Source organism: Myotis yumanensis, unplaced genomic scaffold (assembly GCF_028538775.1).
Source record: "Myotis yumanensis isolate MYYU_CA2020_CCGP unplaced genomic scaffold, mMyoYum1.0.hap1 SCAF_1, whole genome shotgun sequence".
Lineage (NCBI taxonomy): Eukaryota > Metazoa > Chordata > Mammalia > Chiroptera > Vespertilionidae > Myotis > Myotis yumanensis.
Window position 1 is genome coordinate 35,246,623 of NW_027223752.1, and position 22,853 is coordinate 35,269,475.

Genomic DNA, 22,853 nt, shown 5'->3' on the forward strand with positions numbered 1-22,853 from the left:
CCAGCTTTGGCCCCAGCCTGAGATCCCAGGCCTCCCTCCTGCACTCTCAGTAATGCTCTGCCGACGAAGGCCTGAGCTGTGGGAGCTGAGTAGGGCTTTCTCAATGAGACCATGAATGGCGTGAGTTTTGAAGCCAGTTTCAGAATTAGAGAAAAGGGCATGTGTTCTTAGTGTTTTAACGATACAGCTGTATAATCCTTGTCTAATACTTTCCCCTCAATTTCTCTGTTTACTGGTCCATAAGCTTCCACCTAAGAATAATATTAGCTTACACAGTGTTTAAGGGTTAGGGACACACTCTATCTATTTATTTATTTATTTATTTATTTATTTATTTAAAACTTTAAAAAAATATATATTTTATTGATTTTTTACAGAGAGGAAGGGAGAGGGATAGAGTTAGAAACATCGATGAGAGAGAAACCGATCAGCTGTCTCCTGCACACTCCCCACTGGGGATGTGCCCACAACCAAGGTACATGCCCTTGACCAGACTCAAACCTGGGACCCTTGAGTCCGCAGGCCGACGCTCTATCCACTGAGCCAAACCGGTTAGGGTGGGACACACTTTAATATCTATTGTCACACTAACCAGCTAGGTTAGGAAGATAGTATCATTCCCATTTTATGGATGTGGAAATTGAGGTTCAAAGAAGTTAAACAGTTTAAAGTCAAATCCTAAATCTCTGCCTTCTCTTTATATAAACACTAGAGGCCCAGTGCACGAAATTTGTGCACGGGGGTAGGGGGTGGTCCCTCAGCCTGGCCTGCACCCTCTCCAATCTGGGACCCCTTGGGGGGTGTCTCACAATCTGGGACTGCTGGCTCCTAACTGCTTGCCTGATTGTCCCTAATGGCTTCTGTCTCCAGCCCGATCAGCCCCTAACTGCTCCCCTGCCGGCCCAATCAACACCTAACTGCTCCCCTGCTGGTCTGATTGCCCCGACTGCCCTCCCCTGCCGCGACCTGCCTCCTCTGCTGGGACCTGCCTCCTACGTGAGGCGGCCGAGACGCTGGGACTGGCCTCCTCTGCACTGTGCTGAGCAGCGAGACCCCCAGGCCTCACCGCACAGAGCGGCAGCCGGGCCCTGCCTCTGCTGTGCACATGACCATCTTGTGGCAGCCATCTTTGTGGTGGCCATCTTGTGACGATGTCACGCGCGAGGGCGTGACGCCACCTAGGCTTTTATTAGTATAGATACTAGATTCTTTGATGTGAACAAAATTGTAGATCTAGGGTTAGCATAGGTAGCAGGCCACAAGGCTTCCAAGAATGTCGAGACAGCTTGGCCGGAGTGGCTCAGTGGTTGAGCATCGAACTGCGCCCGTTTCGGGCCCAGTGGGGTGCATGCAGGAGGCAGAAAACCAATGATTCTCTCTCGTCATTGATGTTTCTATCTCTCCCTCTCTGAAATCAATAAAAATACTTTAAAAAAATTGTCCAGACATACCACTGGCAGGCCTTAAGGCACAGGCAAAGGAGAATGGGAGGGAGGAAAAGAAGAAAGCACCACACATCTGGTGGGATTCCCTAACCATGTACATTTGTATTTAACAAATACTTCATTATTTGTTTTTGTCTGTATCTCAGTTGATTTTCCGCTGCTTCCAGCTGAAAGCAGACATGGATATTTACTCACTGATTTTTTTCTGCCCAGGCGTTAAAGGGAACGTCCAGGGAAATCTCTTCAAAGTGATTACTAAGGACGACACACACTATTACATCCAGGCCAGCAGCAAGGCTGAGCGAGCCGAGTGGATCGAAGCTATTAAAAAGCTAACGTGACAGGGACCTGAGAGACCAGGATTCCTCCCACCTTCCCGATGACACTGACAGGGGTTCCCAGAAAATGAGTGTTAATGTAACTCTTTATTTTGTACTGTTTCGGAGTGAGTCTACTGAAGAGTTTCCTAGATTACAATGGGCAACGGTGCTATTTCCTTCCCTACTTTCATGTTAACAACCTGGAAATGCTAGAACAGCCATTAGGCGTCAGCATGTTGACTTTCGCCAATCATCACAGCCGGCCATTCCTTGGGCACCAAAGTAGGTTTGCCTTATAACACTAACTGGCCACATTATACTTCTAAATAAAGCTAGTCTCATGGCACTGCCTCTGAAATGCTGTCAAAAGCTATTAACTCCTTCTTTAGGATTAATAAAAATTGGCATTTGTTTCTGGCTATCAGAATTCCCTTCCAAAGTTTCAGTTTTCAAAGGTTTTTCATGCTTGAGACTATAGGAAGTAAGCGAGGTGATTATGAAGACACCTCAAGTGATCTGACTAAGACATGCTTCCTTGCAAAGTGGGATGGTGGCAAAATTTTGCTTGAACATTCATAGAATATTGTTTTCCTTTGAAAAATAAGCTTGCATTAAGTATTACACATCACAGAAAAAGCATGGACTCAGTTGAAGAGATTAGTCACACATACTAAAAAAAAGGGTAAAATTATAGCTTTCCTGTGGAAAATACCATATAGAAAGAAGCAGAGCAGAGCTCTCTAAAGGACAGAGAAAGATATAAACAGGAAAAGAGTTAAATCAAGGCATGAAATATTTGGTTTTAAAGTGAACATTGAGACAAATATTGTTGGAAGGTTAACCTGCAGTAGTGAAAAGTCTGTATCATACAATTATTTTAAAAAACATTTTTATTGCTTTCAAGTTCATACAGTAAACTGGCACAAGATACTGCCAGCATTCTTGCTTAGTACAAGTACTTAGACTTCCTTTAATGAATAGGTTAAGATCTGTAACTGACACTTAAGGGGACTAGATACTTCCGAAGTAAACATTTGTCCTTGGTTTGAACTATTCTCTTAATTTCAACTATAATACTTCACCTGAGTGATCAGAATTCCAAGCAAATGAGGTTTTACTTCATTCCTTAGATTGTAAAGAGATTGCCTTTTAGAGCACCATTTTCCGTTTGGCATTTTACCAGGTCTAATGTCCCTGGAATTAGTTTATTGCTTTTGGGATATCAACAGTTTATCTGAATTTGACTGTATTTGGTTTGATGGCTTCTTCTCTAAACTGGTACAACTGTACCACACTGCATAGGACAGAGTCCTCACACATTTAAAATAGATGACCATCACCTTGAGGCAAATCAGGGAACAACTCTTATCAAGGTAGTAGTATGTTAATTTTTAAAATCCCGAACCATTTGAAGTCAACTGTTTTTGATGTCAAAGTAGCTAAATCGAGAATGTCTGAAAGTCTACCAGCTGAGTAATAACTGTATTGCTAAGCACAATGTAGTGCTTAGCATGTCTCTGTAGGTTCCCACTTAGAATTATCCAAAGTATTCGTTTGTCTTGTTTTGGTATAAAAGATAAAAAATGGTTTGAATGTTTTTTGTCAGCCATTCTCAATTAATTATGCATTAAGAACCAAGCTATTGCTAAGGTTCAGTATTGAGTTGATAACCACTTGACCTCAGTCCAAAGCAGAACAGGAAGTAGATGAAGTTGTCCAATTTTAATGAAGAGGTTTTTTAGGGGGAGATCCAAGATTTGGATAAACTGGTCACTTGCCTTTGAAAATCTGTTGCTTCAGTTATCTGGAGCTGGGTGTGTTATCGTGTCCTTTAAAAGTGATACTTTTAGGTCAGCAAGGTATATGTATGCTTTAAGTTTAGTTAGTTCTATCACTGAGGTATCAATTTTTTCTCTGGCAAGGGTCATGAATTTGCAACTATTGTGGAACTGAACAAAAGGCCTGCATGGATAAATTCACTCACCATGAAGGCTACCAGCATTTCTCATTAGTTTTTGAAGTATAAAAATATTCAGTAAACAAAAATCCAATTCCCTGTCGATAGCAAACATTTAAGGAGCACCTGCTATATTTTGATGACATCTGCTGTGAGCTTTAGACTTTTTTGACTCCTCAAAAAGACCAAGGTGAAAATTATGTGCTAATTTTGAATATATCCTGATTTTCCTCTAAATATTCCCAGTATGGTATGCTAGCTAGCAACCATGGCTCCCTTGTGGAGATGGCTGTATGAAGTCAGCCTTTGGATTGGGACAACCTTCACATATGGCACAAACTGTCTCATCAACACTATTTTCCAGTCCCTTTAATATTGAATCTAGTCCTGGATTGATGAAGGTGGATACAGTTTCATTTTCTAAGTATTTAAATGGCTATTCGTCAGAATAATTTAATAAAATTAATATATCTAGTACCTCAAGTACACAGAGATTAAATCTACAAAGACCTAAGTAACTCAAGACTTTCTAAACCCTGGTTATTGTAGCTGTAAGTTCAAACCATGTGTTTTCTATGAATGAATTTATTTACCTTTAAATTTATATACCTTTAAAATAACTAGTTCTTAAAGATAAAAATGATGGAAACGTAGAAAAATCATGGTAATTGCGTTCAAACAGATCCCTATTCCGTTATAAAGAAAACTGAAGCTCTCTAGATGACACCTAGTGAATATTTTAATGGGGGAAAAAATCTCAAGTTGGGCGATGAGACTCAAAATAACTAAAGCAGCAGCATCTTAAAAAACAAACAAAATAAAACCGACCTTACCACTTTGAATTACAAACTCAGGCACGCAGCTTAGTACACCAACCCGGACCAGTGTGAAATTCTCCCACGTATATTTCATCAGTCTCAAAGACGTAAAAGGCACACAACCAATGTAATCCTTTAATTGCATTTTAAGGCTTTCCCCCTTAAGAATTAACTTTCACTGTGGTTCAAATTATTTTCTCTAAGCCCTCCTTGTTGTATAGACCCTTTGAACATCTGCCCTTATATTTCTACATCTAGACTAAAATGAATAGAATTAGGGTCTTAGTAATCATAATGGTTTTAAGTGGTGACAAGAAGGAAGAAGCCTATAGTTAAATATCCCAGAAATTTATTTAATGTTTGCTTGATACATTTATATAGAAAGGTTGGGACCATTTGCTTTGGGTACCCCTGATAAATTACACAGAGGCACTGAACTACAAACAGGTGTCAATCTAGGGACATCAGAAATGGAAAGCCCAATTTTGACTGTTCTTAGCTTAGAGATCTGTCTCTAGTGAAATTGGGCCACTCCCTTAAAAAATGCTCAATGTGATGGAGTTACTGTGTGAAAACAGCCGGCATTTTAGGACATTTCACGTTTTGGTCTGTTAGAACATTTAAATACTTGGAAATAAAAAATATTTAGCTGTGAAGTTTTCAATACTGGAAAACTTTTAAGTCTAGGGTTTATAGCCAGGAAGGGCTGTTTTGTGTTCCTTAAATTGGACTTTGTTTCCCAAAAGTTAATCTTCAGCTTTGGCTTCCATTTCTTCTGCATCATCATCTCCATCCACTTCTGCATTTTCTCTCTCAAGCCTCTCCAGCTGCCTTGCAAGTTCGGTTTCATCTGTATCTGTGACCACTTTGGGCTGTGGAAGCAGAGGCATAATTTCAAAATGAAGTAGTCAAATAGTACACAAAATTTAATTTCAATACTATCACTGCCTCGTATTAACTCTTAAAGACACTTTTCTTAACAACCCTGATGCCATATCTATTCATTTCTGAGTGCTGACATATCACTAATAAATTCCATTAGCTCAATAATGGAAGAAACTTATGAGGATAAAACAGTACAGGAACAACAAGTATGTGTGTATTAAAACAAAGTATTATTTTCTGTTATTTTTACAAGCTAAAACTGAAAATATATGAAAATAATCTGTGGCTATATCTTTCAAACCCAAAAGACGTCCTATAAAAATGCACCTTCTAGGTTCAAAATAAATTTACTGTTCTGTTGCAGAGAAGACTTATTATCATATGTGTATATAGAATGTGTTAAATATTTTTATACATAAGAAAATTAGGTTTTATTCCTTTTGAGGTGAGGGAAATAAAGGCAATTATACTTATTTCTAATTCTGAGATCAAATTTCAGTGTTTCCATTAAATTCTGACAATAATCAACCACTAATTTTCACCATCTATTTTTTTCTCTTGGCTGGGCGGGTGACAACAGGACACCTAACAACACCGGTGACCATAGTTCTCAATAAATATCCCATGATAGTTATTTACTTATAAAAAGCCCTTTTAGTAATCCTCTGAGTCAATAATTATTTTATGCTTAGCAGAGTTGTAATCGTAAATGTACTCATTTTTTTAAGATTTTAGAATGCAAGTCATTTAGAAGTTTTAAACTTATTAAAACCTTTAAGAACAAGGCAAAATCACTCTTAATCTTACCTCCATTTGAACATTGAAGACACCCCTCTTTTCCTCAATCTTTTCTTTTATAACAGCCATAGCCTGATTGAGGACAGAGAGGCCTTCTGTCCTCTCCAGGGTAGTTGTAGTCATTACATACCGAGGAGGAGCTATGAGATTAATCTAAGGAAGAAGATAAAAATTCACCTCTGAGTATACCTATAGAACACACAACTATCAGGATATTCGAGAATTGTTTTACTAATCTGCTGCCTTAACAAATCTTAACCTACCAATTTTATAGTTAGCAATTTGGGGTAGCCTGTTAAGGTAGCAAAAGCTAACTGATACAGTGATCTAATCAAATCTGCAATACTGAATACAAAAAATGACTATTTCTGGGTGTCTTTGGAGGTTAAAATAACTATAGCCATTGCCAGCATAATGGATAATTTGTCTCTAAAACAAACAGAAATTCTAATTTGGTTCCAAACTAAATAGACAGAAGAAATTCTTCTAAGAGATTCTAAATAACAACGATTCAGTTAATTTTATTGCTAACAAAAGATTCAGAGCAAACCTCCTAAAAATTGTGTGTGAATGAGAATATGTTGCCCTTTTCAAGATTCTATGAGCATTATGGGTACAACTTAAAAAAAAAGTTTTTATTGATTTGAGAGAGAGAAAAGGGGGGGAGAATCATCAATCGGCTGCTGCCTCCTGTACACCCACTACTGGGGATCGAGCTTTCAAACCTGGGCATGTGCTCTGACAGGGAATTGAACCAATGACCTCTTGGTGCATGGGACGAAGCTCAACCAACTGAGCCACTTCAGCCAGGGCATAACGTTTTATTGTAAAGGAGCCCTCTGCACTAAATACCAATAGGAATCTCTATCCACTGTGACAGTAATAGTAGCTACAACAAAAAGCCTATACACAATTAATCGTAAATAGCCTCTGGAACTATCACCAAGAATCACTTTTCATAACACTTGTTATGAAACATGATCATAAAAAATCTGATTTGGCTTAGGTCAGTGGTTGGCAAACCTCAGCTCGCGAGCCACATGTGGCTCTTTGGCCCCTTGAGTGTGGCTCTTCCACAAAATACACATGCGGGCGCGCACGTATAGTGGGATTGAAACTTCGTGGTCCATGCACAGAAGCTGGTTTTCGGCCTGGGCGAAACAAGTATACAAGACGAGTGTGGATGGGAGAGTTGGAAGGGGTCGACCTCAGCAAACATACCTCAATCAGATTGAGGACGTTTTTAGCAAAGGCCAGCTTAGGAGTATCCTAATTAAGTTAATAACAATGTACCTATCTATATAGTTTAAGTTTAAAAAATTTGGCTCTCAAAAGAAATTTCAATCGTTGTACTGTTGATATTTGGCTCTGTTGACTAATGAGTTTGCCGACCACTGGCCTAGGTGGATATTTCAGCAGGGAGGGAGGAAACTGACTGCTCACCTTGATGGGCATGGTTTCTGTAGAACAATTCAAACCTGCTCGCAGGGCTTCTTTTACGGCATCGATGCCTTCATAACCATAACAAGCCACTTCGATATCTAAAATTATAAAATTCAAAAGCTTATACCAAAAGAAATTCAAAAAATATTTAGAGGCATAAAATAAATCAGAGATGTGAAGATATATAAGTATTCAAACACTTGTGAAAGCTTTCATCATCCTTTCAATTAGAAACTAATCCCAGCTACTAACTTTCATAATTAAAACTATCTGAAATTATATCCTCTCATTCACATCAAGCCCTTGAATGATGAAACTATAAGACAGGCACATTTAACAAACACCTTGGATTCTGGCTATGTCTGGGTTAAAAATCACAATTCCAACTTCTCTGTACCTCAGTTTCTTATTTGTAGAATAGAGAGAAGTGTTTTAATACTGAATGAAACAATAATTGCAAATTGTTGAGAACAGTTTAGAAATTGTATATACTTTGACTCAGCAATTCTACTTTTAGGAATCTGCCTTACAGAACGCTTATAGAAATGGGTAAGTGTATATGTGTAAGAATGTTAAATTTATAGTGTTTTGTCTAATAAAAATATTGGCACAACCTAAATGTTCTTTAAGAGGGGACTGGTTAAGTTAACCACTCTATAGACTATTACCTAGCTATGGAAAATAATGAAAAAAGATTCCTATGCTCTACATCAGTGGTTCCCAAACTTATTTGGCCTACTGCCCCCTTTCCAGAAAAAAATATTACTCAGCGCCCCCTGGAAATTAATTTTTTAAAAATTTTAATAGCAATTAAACAGAAAGATATATGTATTAATGTTTCTACCTTTTTCGTAAAATATAGTAAAGAAAGGTGTAAATTAGAAACAATGAAGTTTGAAATTATGAAACTATTTATTGAACTCAGAATAGAAAGGTAATACAAAAAAAGTTAAAACAAATGCACCTGTGGCCATCACCGCCCCCCTGGATCGCTGCAGCGCCCACCAGGGGGCGGTAGCGCCCACTTTGGGAATCACTGCTCTACATGGAAGGGCAACCATGATACACCAAGTGGGAAAAATTAGTTGGAGAAAACTTTGCATGGTATGACCTCATCTTTGTAATAACAAAAAAAGTCCTATCTGAATGTAAACAGCATATATTCCTATACAGCATATGAGTACAGGAAAAATGAAAGAATATATTCCAAACTATTAACAGTGGTAATCCAGAGACGTGGGAAGGTATTTGTACTGTTAGACTATTTTAAAGTATACACTAAAATAAAATAACCACCCCCTTAAAAAAGGGGGGGGGGGTTAACTTGTGTAATATATACCTTTTATAATGATTCAGCAAAATATTTAAGTTCTTAAATTTTCATATGAAAAACAAATTTAGAAAAATTTATAGATGTTGATATAGTAACATATTCTTTGGAAGGCTCATTGACAACTTTTTGATACATGATAAACCTTTTAACATCATTTAAAAAATCATTTACCTGCTCGAATTTTGACAGCTTGTGGGGTCAAACGCCTATTAATATTATTAATGAGTACTTCCCGTTCATCTTCATTCAAATCTAAACTATCCAAAATAGATGGGTCTCTGATTAAAAAAACAAAACAAAAAAACCAACAAAAGGTCAAGGTTACTTTACTGATACTTGCAATACCAAACAATACTGCAGAAAAATGTGTAAGAGCATAGACTTTAGTGTTAGAATTAAGAGTTCAAATCTTAGCTTTGCCGTTTGATAACTATGTTTCTTTGGCCTTTCCATACCTCAATTTCCAAATGTGTAAAATGAGGACAAAAACAGTGCACCTCACTGGATTGTAGTATTAAATGAAACAATGCAGCATTTAGCAGTATATGAAAAATAGAAAACATCCAATTGATCATTATTAAAGGAAAACTTGTAGAGATCAGGCTAAAGCAAGCAATTTAAAATGTCTCCCTGGCATCCCACTATACTTAAGCACTTCTGTGTAATTAGCATTCCCTGCTTCAAAAAGCTTACAATCTAACTGGAAAAGAAAACATGGAAACATTTAAAAAAATAAAACTACACCCCTAGGAATTATTTCCAGGTCAGCAAGGGCCTTCATGGATAAAGTAGAATTTTTCCTGACCTTCCTAAGTTCCACAAGACAGAAACCAGGATCTTAAGTCAATTAATATGGTTGCTGAACAAATGACAAATGAAAAAAATAAAACAACTAAAAGAATGATAGGATTCGAATAAGCAAAGGCGGAACTATTTTAAGAAAGGTATGATATATTAAAAAAGAAATGGCATTAGCAAGCACCAGGCTTAAAAAGCATAGGTTAAGGAATGAAAGGCAAAGGAATTTGGGTGGAGGAAACTTCCATTCAACTAATACTGCCTACAGAGCAAAAGAAGACAAAGCAACAGAAAATGGACAAATGAGATAAACGGATGTTTCATAGAAGAAACATAAATGGTCAATAAACATGAAAAAGTGTTAAGTTCACCAACAACCAAGAGAATGGAAATCAAGACAAGGTATTATTGTACATCCATCAGTTTGGCAAAAGGGAAAAAAAATCTGAGACACACACCAAATGTTGGTGAGGATAAAGAGAAACAGGGATGCTCATACAATTGCTACAGGGAATATAATAAAGAACCAATTTAGAGAGTATTTTGGCAAAAATTTAAAGATGCAAACAATTCTATTCCTATCCTAGGTATATATCTTAGAATTCCCAAACATGTACACACAGAGACATACATCAGTATTCATCACAGACCCTAAGGCTGCCAGAAGGAACACAGCCCTGTCAACACTTTGGTTTTAACACACTGTTTGAAAAAAAGGGGGAGAGGGTGAAGAGGAGTGGGTTTACCTAAATATTTCTTAATAGAAGAACAGACAAAACATTCTCATAATAAAATACTACAGAGAAATTAAAATGAAAGGAAGTGAAGGGATCAGCCATAGAACATGACTGGTGGGGGTGGGCAAAGGGAGGGAAATGGGGCATCTATAATAGTGTCAACAATAAAAATAAAGTTTTAAAAAAGCCCTTTTATGGTACAAAGTAGGAAGAATGTTTCTAATGGCTACAGAAGAAATCAGTTATGGCTGTGGTAGGCAGATTAACAGTCCCCGAAAAATATCCATGTCTTAATCTGAAAAACGTAAGGATATGTTAACTTACATAATAAAAGAGACTTGACAGATGTGATTACTAGTATATTAAGAATTTTGAGATACAGAGATTATTCTGAATGATATGAACGGGCCCAATGTAATCACAAAGTTCCGTATAAGAGGGAGGTGACGTGACAATGAAAGAGAAAAAGAGAGAGATATTGATTGATTTTGGAAAAGGTGTGAAAATGAATTTTCCCCTAAGGCTGCCAGAAGGAACACAGCCCTGTTAACACCATGGTTTTAACACAGTGAGACCCACTTCAGAATTCTGACCTCCATAAATTTAAGAAAATAAATCTGTATTGTTTTAAACAAAAAGAAATTAACTTGAAGCAGGCATACATCTATCAATTTGGAGAAATCCTGTTCAAAAGCAGCCTTATGAGTAAAAATTCAAGGTACAGAAAGATAAAGTGATAGAATAAAATTTAAAAATGTACTTTCTGAATAAATTTTAAAATATCTAATTTCAGATAGTGGTTACCATTGATGAATGAGAGGAATGGATTGGGAAGGGTAAACCATTATTTCCAATTATCTCAGACATTTTATTTTTTATTTTTTTAAATATGAAGCACACGTGGCAAAGAATTGGTATTACTTAAATCTAAGTAGTCACTACATGACTGATGACACGAGAAGACTGTTAAGGGAAAGGGAATAATATATGCCACAGGTGAGCAGTAATGGAGAGAATGCTGGAGATGGAAGCTAAAGAGGTAAGGTGGGGCCAGATGACAGCAAGCCAAGTTAAGAAATGTAATGACTGAGAAATGCAGGACTGAAGCCAGCAAGGACAAAAATATAAAGCAGTGCTTTAATGGTAATAGCATAAACTCTGGATGGAGCCAGAATGCCTGGGTTTAAATCCTGGCTCTACCATATGCTGTGTGAACTTGGACAAACTATTGACTCTCTGCTTCCATTTCCTCATCTATAAGATAAGGATTAAAAGAACTTATACCATAGGTTGTTGTGTGAATTATATAAATATTAGCGATTATAATTATTACTATCTCACCTCCCCAACAACATGATATGAAAAAAAAAGTCACATGTGCGGGTAAACCGGAAAGGATTTAGAGAACCAATGAGTCAGCTTGCCACAGGCTCTAACAGTCCCAGGCCCCACGCAGCCATTCTGAGGGCTGAGAGAACCATTGCCTCTTGGCAGCACAAAGGTTAGGAAAGTAACCGCAGCTTGTGGAGCATTAACATTTAGGAAAGAGTGGGAAGTGCAGATTTTGACAGAACTGGAGTCTGGCTGTTAAAAGGAGAGGACACAATGCTTGCTCAGGAGAAAGTAGACAGAATTTGTTTTTTTTTAGTGTAAATGGGAGAAATCAGAACATATTTTTATGCTGCTGGAGCAAAAACAATTAAGGGAAAGACTGAGGATAAGAGACGGAATAACAGATGGAAAGAGGTCCCTGAGCAGTAGCTGGGCATCGGTGGTAAGATTAGTTTGAGAGCAGGAAGGATAGGAATTCCAGTGTGACAGGAGCTCAGGAAGGAGTAATGACGGGTGGGATGAAGATAAGTTTGCTGAGATAGTGTAAAGAAACAGAGGAGAAGCTGTGCAATGGCTTCTATTTTCTTTATAAAATAGGTAGTGAGTGCACCAGGTGAGAGTGAGGGAAGAAGGATGGAGTGGGTATCTGAGGAAGCTCTAAAATAGCCACTCGAAGAATGAGAGGAAGAACTACCCAGGAGCACAGAGAATGTGGGCAGCAGTGTAGGCCCAGCTGAGGCTGATACCATGAATATGCAGGGGCACCAACCTGCAAGACTGCTGTAGGTTTTTCCTATCAGCACCTAGCGGTCTACAGTGCAGAGAAGGCAGGAACATCGATTCAAGACTGGATGTAACAAGAAGGAAAAACAGGGCAAAAGCTCATGATATTGGCAAGAAAGTTCTTGAAATGATGGACCATGGTGTAGCTATGCTGAATAAAAAAGAGAAGGCAAGGAGCGAAAAGACAGAGAGAAAAAAAAGGTTTGGAATCAAAGCCTGACATAAGAATTAAGAGGACACAGACTAGGACTAAGTATGTGGGAGCTGGAAAGACAGGGGCTGTGGAAAAATATAGAATGTGTGAATTAAAGGTTCTAGAGGCAGAGCAAATCCTGGTGACAGTAGATACAGAGTGAAGCCATATGGAAGACTGGCTAAAGTGGCATGGGCTGAAGGTCTAAAGAGTTGTGAGGAAAAAAAACCAAGAGGTTATTGTTTTAGATGAGACATCTACATTGGTTCTGAAGTTACCTAGGACAATAAAAAAACATGAGAAGGAAATAGGTAAGGGAGTAGTACGAGATGAAAGCTTATGGTTCATGAAACTATATAACTAATATAAGAAATTATAAGTCCTGGCCTGGTAGCTCAGTTGGTTAGAGTGTCATCCCAATATGCCAAGGTTGTAGGTTCGATCTTCAGTCAGGGCACATACAAAAAGCAATCAATGAATGCTTAAGTAAGTGGAACAACAAATCGATGTTTCTCTCTCAAATCAATAAAAAAAAGAAATTACATAGGCTTGGCTATACAGGATTGGCTCATATGATGGGCCTTTTATACTGAAACATTTTAATGTAAATTTCTACTATTACATGTCAAGTTCTCAACTTGCATGCTAGACACAGCAGCTGTGATATGAAGGTAGGAGGAGAGTCAAAAAGATGTTCTTACGAGACCGCATGCTTAAATGCATCATAGGCACCATATCCGGGTCTCTTGTACTTGTCATCAAAGACCCAAGCAGTCCTCTGGAACAGGCTTTCCAGTTGCTCATCCTTGGTGTACTCTAACACCTCAGCAACGTGACGAAGAATGCTGTAAACCTAGAAACAAAATGAAGGGCTCAACAATTCAAAGAGTAAGAGATCTATTAAAAAAATAGGTATTTTTACACTTTACTAGATAGCATGTAAAAACAAACCTTTGGTTAATGTGACTACAATAATTGCTTAACAACAAAGGATCGTCATACAACAAATTCTTTTCCATAGAGAAATATTTGCTTTCCCATAATAATAAACTCAACTGGGTATAACAAGTAGAAATAGTAGAATTTAGCGCCGTAACACTCAGATTACATCTTGACTCTGAGAAATTAACCTCTCTGTGTTTGTTTCCTCCTCTGGAAAAGGGAGATAGTATCTCTTCTCTTTACTGCACAGAGCTCTTACATAGATCAAACAAACACAAATGCAATACTATAAATGAAAAACATTATATGTTTCTTAGATTCACAAACATTTTACAAACCCTTGCTCATTCTTAACATAGAACAGTTGTCTCTGTGACCCTTATTCCAGAATAGGGACCAAAGTCAGCCACATGTTATGACAAGCCAAATAAAAAGAGATCACCCATAGTTAATTTATTCCTAAAGTAGCTTAAAAACATTCAGTACTGTTTTGAGAATATTAATCATACTTTGAGATAGTAACACCATGAGATAAAAACACTGCAGTCATACTCTTTTGAAATTAAATCTTATATCATTTTTCTATGTAACATACAACTGGAAATGAAAATATAGTTACAGAAAATGTAGGTTCTGTTTTTTTGCCAAGAACATGACTTGCTGATTATTAAGCACAAATAGTGGATTACTTTGACTAAAAAAATCTACTTACAGTTTTAGATTTGGTGAATTTATCTTCACATTTGATTGCTTCTTCTGGAGAAACTCTTCTTTTTGACAAATCAATGTAACCTGCATGAAAAAAAATTGAAAATGATTATCTCTGTCCAGATGCCAGCATACCACAACCAGTTGTTTGGTTGGTATACCTACACTTACTCCCCACTAAAATCCTGCTAAATTTTGTTTTCAGAAACGCATTTAGATTATCGTGTAATTGTATATTCTCTATTACCTCATTGGAAGGAACTAATAATTTTCAATGATCAAATTAAAGCTAGTCAAAAGATTCTCTATTTGTCTATTTTCTGTATGCTTCCCTCCCACTCCCCCTATACAATCTGGCATTAGTACTTTGATCAGAGAAATCTAAAGTCCACCATACTGGAGGGGTTCTGAAATTCCAGGTTGTCTCAGACTGTACGTTGCAAGGCCTCACTCAGCTTGTCATACTGGTTCTTTTTAAATGAACTCTCTTCAACTTTTACTATCTTCAAGAGCCTTCTGCCATCTTAACCTGTTAGCCCATCCAGTTAATTTTTTAAATATTACACTTTTGACTTGTAGAATTTTAGTTTTTTGTGTGAAGAGTTTCTAATTTCTCTAGAGACTGCATTTTCTTCATCACAAGCATATTTTCCTAATATCCTTGAGCAGTTATAATATCTGCTTTAAAATCCTTATCTGCTAATTCCAACATAAGGGTCATCTTTTTTTTTTTTTTTTTTTTTTTAAATATATATTTCTTTATTGATTTCAGAGAGGAAGGGAGAAGGAGAGAGAGACAGAAACATCAATGATGAGAGAGAATCATCGATCGGCTACCTCCTGCACACCCCCCACTGGGGAACGAGCCCGCAACCCAGGCATGTGCCCCTGGCCGGAATCGAACCCGGGACCCCTCAGTCCGCAGGCCGACGCTCTATCCACTGAGCCAAGCTGGCTAGGGCAATAAGGGTCATCTTTAGATCAGTCTCCACTGATTGCTTTCTCTTCTATATGGGTCATATTTTCCTGTTTGGCAACTTTGGACTGTATCCTAAATATTGTGAATGTGACAGACTCTGAATTCATGTTCCCCTTAAAACTGATTTTGTTTTAGCAGGCAGTTAATTTGTTTGTATTCAGAACTATAAGCTGTCTCCCCAGGTGGAAAGCAGCTGACATCTGTTTAGAGTGTGCCCGATTGGACTGCTTGCAATCCACCCTGTAGTTCAGAGGTCAGCCAGGATTTGAGCAGATCTTATACATAAATTTAGGGGTTCTCCCTGTATCTCTCCTTTCTCTGATCTCTATAACTATTTCCCATCTGCTGTGGTTTTCCAGAACTGTCACTTCTGGCTCTCAAGCCATTAAGACTGTAGGTTTCCACTAGAATTTTAGCGGTCCTGCTTGACGCTGTCTGTGATGCGTTCAGACAAAAAGCTGCAAAACTTATCCAGTACAATTCCTTTCTTCCTTCAGTTCCAGCCTGCTTTTGTTATCATTGTCTTTAGGTAGTTGTTTTTAATATTTATTCAAGGTTTATAGCTGTTATTTTTAACGGTTTGTCCAATAGGAACTTATCTTCCAGCATCCTTAATGGATCCCCTCCATAGGACCATCTTCGCGTTGCTTTTTTTTAATCTTACCTTGGTCATCTTTCCACATCAGAAGTGTCATGATTTATTTCACCATGATTTTTATTATTTCCTGTTTTTAATGAATACTGTACAAGCAATGCAGCAATGGAAATTATTTTTACATGTCTATTGTATATGAAAATAAAATATATTTCTGATTGCAGGTGGGAATTTGATTCCTTCTTGTTATATTTTATATAATAAAAGCAAAATACAAGAGAAGACACCATTCTAGGTCATTCTGGGCCGGTGCTATGAAGACTTATTAAAGTTTAAGGAATATAATAGTCTAAGGAATAAAATAGATATATTTCAAGACCCCCAGTGGATGCCTGAAATTGCAGATATCAAACTAACTAACTATCTATCTATCTATCTATCTATCTATACACACACACACACACACACACACACACACACACACACACACAATTTTCCCCTTATACATATATCTATCTATCTATCTATCTATACACACATATACACACACACACACACACACACACACACACACTATTTTCCCCTTATACATATATAGCTTCTCATTTAAAATCCTTTGAGTGCCAACCAATATCCTAGGAACTATGCTAAAATTGCCAAGGCATTTTGAGTTAAGGTTTTAAAATTTTTTCCCCACATAAAGAGTGAACTACTAGCATCTAATAGTGACACTGCAGGAGGAGCGCGATAGCGCTCCCGGCACTTTTGGTGAAAGACAGGAGGAGCGCAATCGTGCTCCCCGGCACTCTAGGGGTTAAAGGATGTGTTTAATCGCTTTCGTTTGGCATATCCAAAGAAAGTTATACATACATTGGGCCCATTATTAAGTAAAATAATGGTTACTTCAATACAAGCACTGAGATGGCTACTAAGTAATTAATGGGCAGGTAGTTACACAGCGTGGACACGCTGGACAAAGGGGTGATTCATAACCTGGGCAGGATGGCTAGAGATTTCACCAGGCTATTTAGAATGGTGTGCAATTTAAAACTTATAAATTGTTTATGTACCATGGTCCAAAAATGTTAAATGGAAAATTCCTCTGGGAATAAAATTCAAGTTATTTGACCCATAAAAATGAGCCTTGGGATGTACTAATTAAACCACTAACTTAAGAGATCTTGCTTAGATGGTTAACTGGCATCCTTCTCTAACAACTTTGTATGTAAAAGAATTTATAAAAGGAGGTATTTTGTTTTTTTTACTGCAGTAGGCAATTTACAAAAAAAATATATTTTATAATAAACCATTTTAAATTTGAAAGTTATACAGAGTGGGGCAAATGTAGGGGTAGTTGTTCGTATGGAAAATAATACAATAGTTAATACAAGTATAAATTCTGTTGCATAGTCACAACCATAAACCTACTTTTACCCCACCCTGTATTTTAGATATTCTTTTCACTTACCTTTTTCTTTGTCCACTCTAATGACAACCACACATTCATTCCTGCCAATTCGGATGAGTTTGTTTATAGAACGAATACGCCTTCTGGACAACTCACTAAGAAGAATCATGCCTTCAATATTGTTATATTCCAGCAGGCTGACGTAAGCCCCCATTTCAGCAATGGACCTTACATTCACCATCACTACATCTTCCACTTCAGGAAATTTGTGTTGATAAAATCTACAACTCAGACCCGGCATTCTGCAATTTAAACAAAAGAATCAAGTAAGTGCTCAGTTAAGGTCAAAATAAAGAAATGTGAGTCAATTTTCCACATTTTGCCAATGCAAGAAGTTGTTAGTCTTCTCACTTCTTTAAACTTCTTAAATGATATCAGAAAACAGATGATGTCTAAGAACCAAGCTTTAATTTTTATGCTGCTCCACATTTTTGTAAGGCTTGGGTGATTCTCTGCCATCAGTTTCAGAGGATTCATAAAAATTAATGACCATCTATAAAGTACTCTGAGATCTAAGGATAAAGGTACCTCAAGAGTTAAATACTATTTTACTACCACCACTTCAAGAAAAACAAATGATGGGAAGCATCAATAAACCTACCAGCAAATTCTAAACCTATTCGTTCTCCAAATCTGCTAAGACTGTACCCACTACATAAAAAGGGAAGTATCTTCTTAAACCCTAACCATATGTCAAATTATATACCCTATAATTTATTATAGCCAAAATCACAATATCACATGTCAGAAAAAAATTAGTTTTATTAATCACAAAATATATTAAATTTAACTAACATGTACCCTCCTATCCAAATTTTTTCCTCTTAACACAATGAATTTAATTCACAATTACCATAATTTCTAGTTTCTAATTTTTTCATCACTCCCAAATACTCTTCTTTTTTTTTTTTTTTTTTAAATATATTTTATTGATTTTTTACAGAGAGGAAGGGAGAGAGATAGAGAGTTAGAAACATCGATGAGAGAGAAACATCGATTAGCTGCCTCCTGCACATCTCCCACCGGGGATGTGCCCGCAACCCAGGTACATGCCCTTGACCGGAATCGAACCTGGGACCCTTCAGTTCCCAGGCCGACGCTCTATCCACTGAGCCAAACCGGTTTCGGCTCTTCTCTTTTGTTGAATAGGTATACCCAACCTTGAGAATAGCTTTATAGACCTTCATTACTATACAATTCAAGTTTCTCTTAACCTCCAAGCATTAAATGTATTTAAAACTATTCTCTTTGATCCACCCAACCTACTTTCAGCACCATTCCTTTTATGACCTACAAGCCTGAAACCACACCATGAGTAGAAATATATTTTTAAACAGAAGCTCTCAAACTAATCAGTTGATGATTTTTCATATTTTTCTGCTAACCATAACCAATTTACTCTTGTGAAAGCTAAGAAGACAGGCAATAATAGGACCTAAATGCCTATGAAAAATTTACTAACATAGTTTGTCTTCTTTTTTTTTCTTTCTAAAATATACTTTTATTTATCAGAGAGGAAGGGAGAGAGAGAGAGAGATAGAAACACCAATGATGAAAGAGAACCATTGATTGGCTGCCTCCTGTATGCCTCCCACTGGGGATTGAGTCTGCAACCTCAGCATGTGCCCTTGACCGGAATCGAACTCAGGACCCTTCAGTCCCCAGCCCAATGCTCTATCCATTGAGCCAAACCGGCTAGGGCTGTTTTTCTTATTAATTGGGAAATAAGGCTTCCATTACTTGATCTTAAAGACAGGGCATTCACATCCAGCTCACAGGCCACCAAGAGTTCTGCTGCAGTGCTAACTGCACCCACAGGTACCTTCCCATTTACATACATCTTCCCACTACCTACATGGTCTTATGTGATCTGGCCGCTGCCTATCTCCCTGAGGTACTACTTTCTCTTCATTTTATAGATGAAGCACAGGTTAAGCAATTTGTTCTGTCATATACTACTAACAAGTGATAGTGTCAGAATTTGAACCTATGAGGTTTGGATCCAGTCTGTGCTTATTCATCAGGCAGTATTTTCTCTCAACATTATTGATAAATGTACTACAATCAGAAGCACCTTAAACAAAGAGCAACATTAATATACATTTTCTGTCCTGAAGCATATACTACAGATTAGTGAAAACTTTTAGTACTAACCTATCTTATTTAACAACAACAAAAAAATAAAGTAGCACATTTCTAATAGTGGTAGAGATATATTCTCCTGCAGCTAGACAAAATAGGAATTTAGCAAATAAAGGGAAGCAGACATTCAATGGCCAGAATTACCCACCAAGAAAACAGCTGAGCTGGTCATTTTATTTTTAAGAGGGCTCTTTTTTTATTTTTTTTTGCGAGGGGTAGCGGGGATGACAACGGGACTGTTGTCAAATAAAATTTGAGAGCTAAAAAAGTTTTAACCTGGGTATCAAAATAAAATGATGTCATGAAGATCTGTGAAATAGTTTTAAGAACTTTAACATGTGCTGACCACATTTACTTATCAAGTTTCTTCAAATAGTAAAGCTGGTAATTTTGGGAAAGCAAAGCTTTTGATAGTTAAAGAACAAAGGCAACAGTGTAAAAGAATCCTGAAGAGAGATATAAATCCCACAGCTTTAGGAGGTTCAAGTCTCTGCAATATATAGCGTAAATAAGGAATACTGCTAATATGTCATTCACAGTAAAAAAAACAAAAAACAAACAAACCCGGGATTCTCAAGTCTGGAAACAGCAAAAACTCAGTGTCTTGGGGCGGGGGTGTCATTGTGTACTCCTGAGGCGCCTCACCTCAAGGCATCCTTACTTTAAGAATATTGAAGAGGCTATATAGTCACTTGGCCCACTTTTCTTAAGATTCCAGGTAAGTACAAAAAGAATGCATTTCATAGAGAACCTGCATACCGGTTGGCAGATTTTGAACGTATCTCCTTATTTATGCTAATTACACTAACTTCAAATAAGTCCTCAAGTCAGGCAAGTAGCACAGTGAACTTTGGACACAGTTGTAGATGTGGGTGTCAATCCTTGTTATCTTACTAGCTGTGGTTGCTTGGAAAATGTATTCCCACTGAACTGTAGTTTCTAGTCTGGGCCATGTACCTCACAGATTTGCGGAGAGTTATCAAGTGAGATAAAATACATTTTGAAAGTGTAATGTGCTATCCTATATATAAAACCCTAATATGCAAATCGAAGAACAGCAGAACGACCGGTCACTATGATGTGCACTGACCACCAGGGGGCAGACGCTCAGTGCAGGAACTGCCCCCTGGTGGTCAGTGTGCTCCCCCTCCGCTGCAGGCGGGTGGTAAGGAGAGCAAGGGCACAGGCCCGGCTGAGGGACACCCCTCGCCGCCCAACCCCCGCCCCCCCCCCAGTGCATGAAATTTCATGCACCGGGCCTCTAGTACAAATACAAGACAGTAAAGGCAAAGAACATATTATTTCCATTTTGTAGTATCTACTATCTACAAGCACAAGCTAAAACCAAGCCTTAGGACATTAAGTAGAGTGTCTTTAACCCACAGAACCTCAGCATGTCACAGGACTACAATACCATATGTGTTCTTTGTTAAAGAGCACCCATCCTTCAGAATATACTAACAGCTAACTTCAAATACTCTGCATTGCCAGGAACTTTGCCTGGTCAAAGGGTAGGAAGGGCTTCTTTCTTAAACTATGCATACGGGAGGCCCACACTCCTTTCCGAGGGGACGTGTGCTGCGTGTTAGAAGCAACGCTTGTGTAATTTTAATTAGACTCGAGTCAGGAAAGCTTCTGAATGGCCTCACTGTAGTTGAAAAAGGAAGCACCAGATCTACACACATGGCTGTGCATCTCTGAGATATCTTTTGGCATCAGACGAACTGGCAGGACAGCTAAGCAGAAGTAATTCCCAAACTGTTCAAAGACACGGCGTCCAAGTTTTCCCCCCCTAAATAACAACTTCAATCAGGAGAAAAACTAAGATTTCTCTGTTACCCCTACGCCCCCAGGAAACAATGTGTGTTGTTTAATGAAAATTAAAGAACCTTACGTTTAGGGAATAATAATAAGGGACCTCTCAGGCTGAATACGCATCTAACCCTAATGCTCCCTTATTTTACATTTTCCTTTCTATTTAACTGTAAGACCACAGCGTGCAATTCCATAATTCTGTTCCCATCGGTGCCGAAATACGGCAAACCGACAGGAAGCTTGTTGTAGTTTCGAGGAGGGATTCATTCTACAGAAATGCTCATCTCGGGCTTTGAGGCAGCATAAGCTGCAATTTTTAAAAATAAACCATCAAATGAATAAATGACTCATGGACCTTTTAGAACCCAGCTCTTGTCAACACTGTGACCCACCCCACCGGGCCCTCGAGGTGTCCAGCCCGGTTCCCACCGAGAGGTGGTATTTCCTGGGACCGAAAGGAGAAAAACAAAAAGATCGGAATTCTCCAGCCCGGAAAGAGCGGAGTGCTCGCCGTCCTGGGGCTGGAGTGTCGCTGCGTCCTCCAGAGGCACCCCACCTCAAGGCACCCTCACTTTAAGGGCACCGAACCCACTCTCCTTCGCGAGGTTCCTGCGCTGCTAGAGGCGCCTCGGGAACACGGGAAGACCGAGCGGAGCCGGCGGCGGCGCCCAGACACTTCCCGCGCCCGGAAAGGACGCGCTAGCCCGGGCCTACCCTCCCTCCCTCGACCACCCAGGCACTGGCCACAACCAGAGTGAGGTCGTGGAGAAACCGACCCAGGGCGCCAGTCACCTGAGATATACGTGTGAATCCTATTTTGGGCTCCGGGGCCGCGCTTCCTAAGTGTAGAGTTCAGACTCGCTCCGCCTAGGCAGCCGCCGCCGATCCTCTTCAGCGTGCGCCTCGCTCAGTCCCACCGCGCATGCGGCACCACCTCGCAGCGCGCAAGCGCCAACAGAATTGAGGCCCCTCTTCCTCACTGACCATAGAGTCCAGGTCCTCCGAGAACAGGGACGAACGGAGATCACAGGAGGACCTGAAAATTACGCTTTCTCATAGTTTTCTTTAATTTTCGATAAGTAGCCTTCAAGGCGCAGGGAAGAGGTAGGACTCCGGTTCCTTGTCCCTAATGAATAAATCCTTTCTTAAGGCTTCCGGTCAGTCATGAGGTGGCGCTGTGACCACCGATGACAAGCGGAAAAGGAGAAGGAGTGTACTCTTCTCCTGTTCTTTCGCTTCAAGCTTGGAGTGCCCAGCACAGCCGCCCAGGCACTGGAGCGGGAGGGGCTGGAAAGCGAGCCGGAAGTGAGGGGCAATCTCGCGGTGCGCGCGACTCCACATCCGGGCCTTGTCTTCTTCACG

General features: G+C 38.8%; 2 protein-coding genes across 4 annotated transcripts in view; one reads left to right on the forward strand and one right to left on the reverse strand.

Moving 5' to 3' along the window:
- Positions 1-16,284, forward strand: part of PLEK2 (pleckstrin 2) — a 30,781-nt gene extending 14,497 nt beyond the window's left edge. For 2 of the 3 annotated variants that reach the window (XM_070418016.1, XM_070417999.1), the window contains one exon: positions 1,659-16,284. In XM_070418016.1, the coding sequence (XP_070274117.1) occupies positions 1,659-1,786 (128 nt within the window). In that variant the 3' untranslated portion in view covers positions 1,787-16,284. Of the gene's footprint in view, positions 1-870; positions 1,606-1,658 lie in introns of those variants that run through there. The other variant, XM_070418008.1, reaches the window with a different exon arrangement.
- EIF2S1 (eukaryotic translation initiation factor 2 subunit alpha) lies at positions 4,444-22,669 on the reverse strand. Its single transcript, XM_070418030.1, has 8 exons — positions 22,284-22,669; positions 17,535-17,776; positions 14,497-14,576; positions 13,544-13,695; positions 9,171-9,277; positions 7,667-7,764; positions 6,233-6,376; positions 4,444-5,412 (listed from the first exon to the last, which is right to left on the reverse strand). The coding sequence occupies exons 2-8, from the start codon at positions 17,773-17,775 to the stop codon at positions 5,287-5,289; spliced, it is 948 nt and encodes a 315-aa protein (XP_070274131.1). The 5' UTR covers position 17,776; positions 22,284-22,669; the 3' UTR covers positions 4,444-5,286.
- Positions 22,670-22,853: the final 184 nt, after the last annotated feature.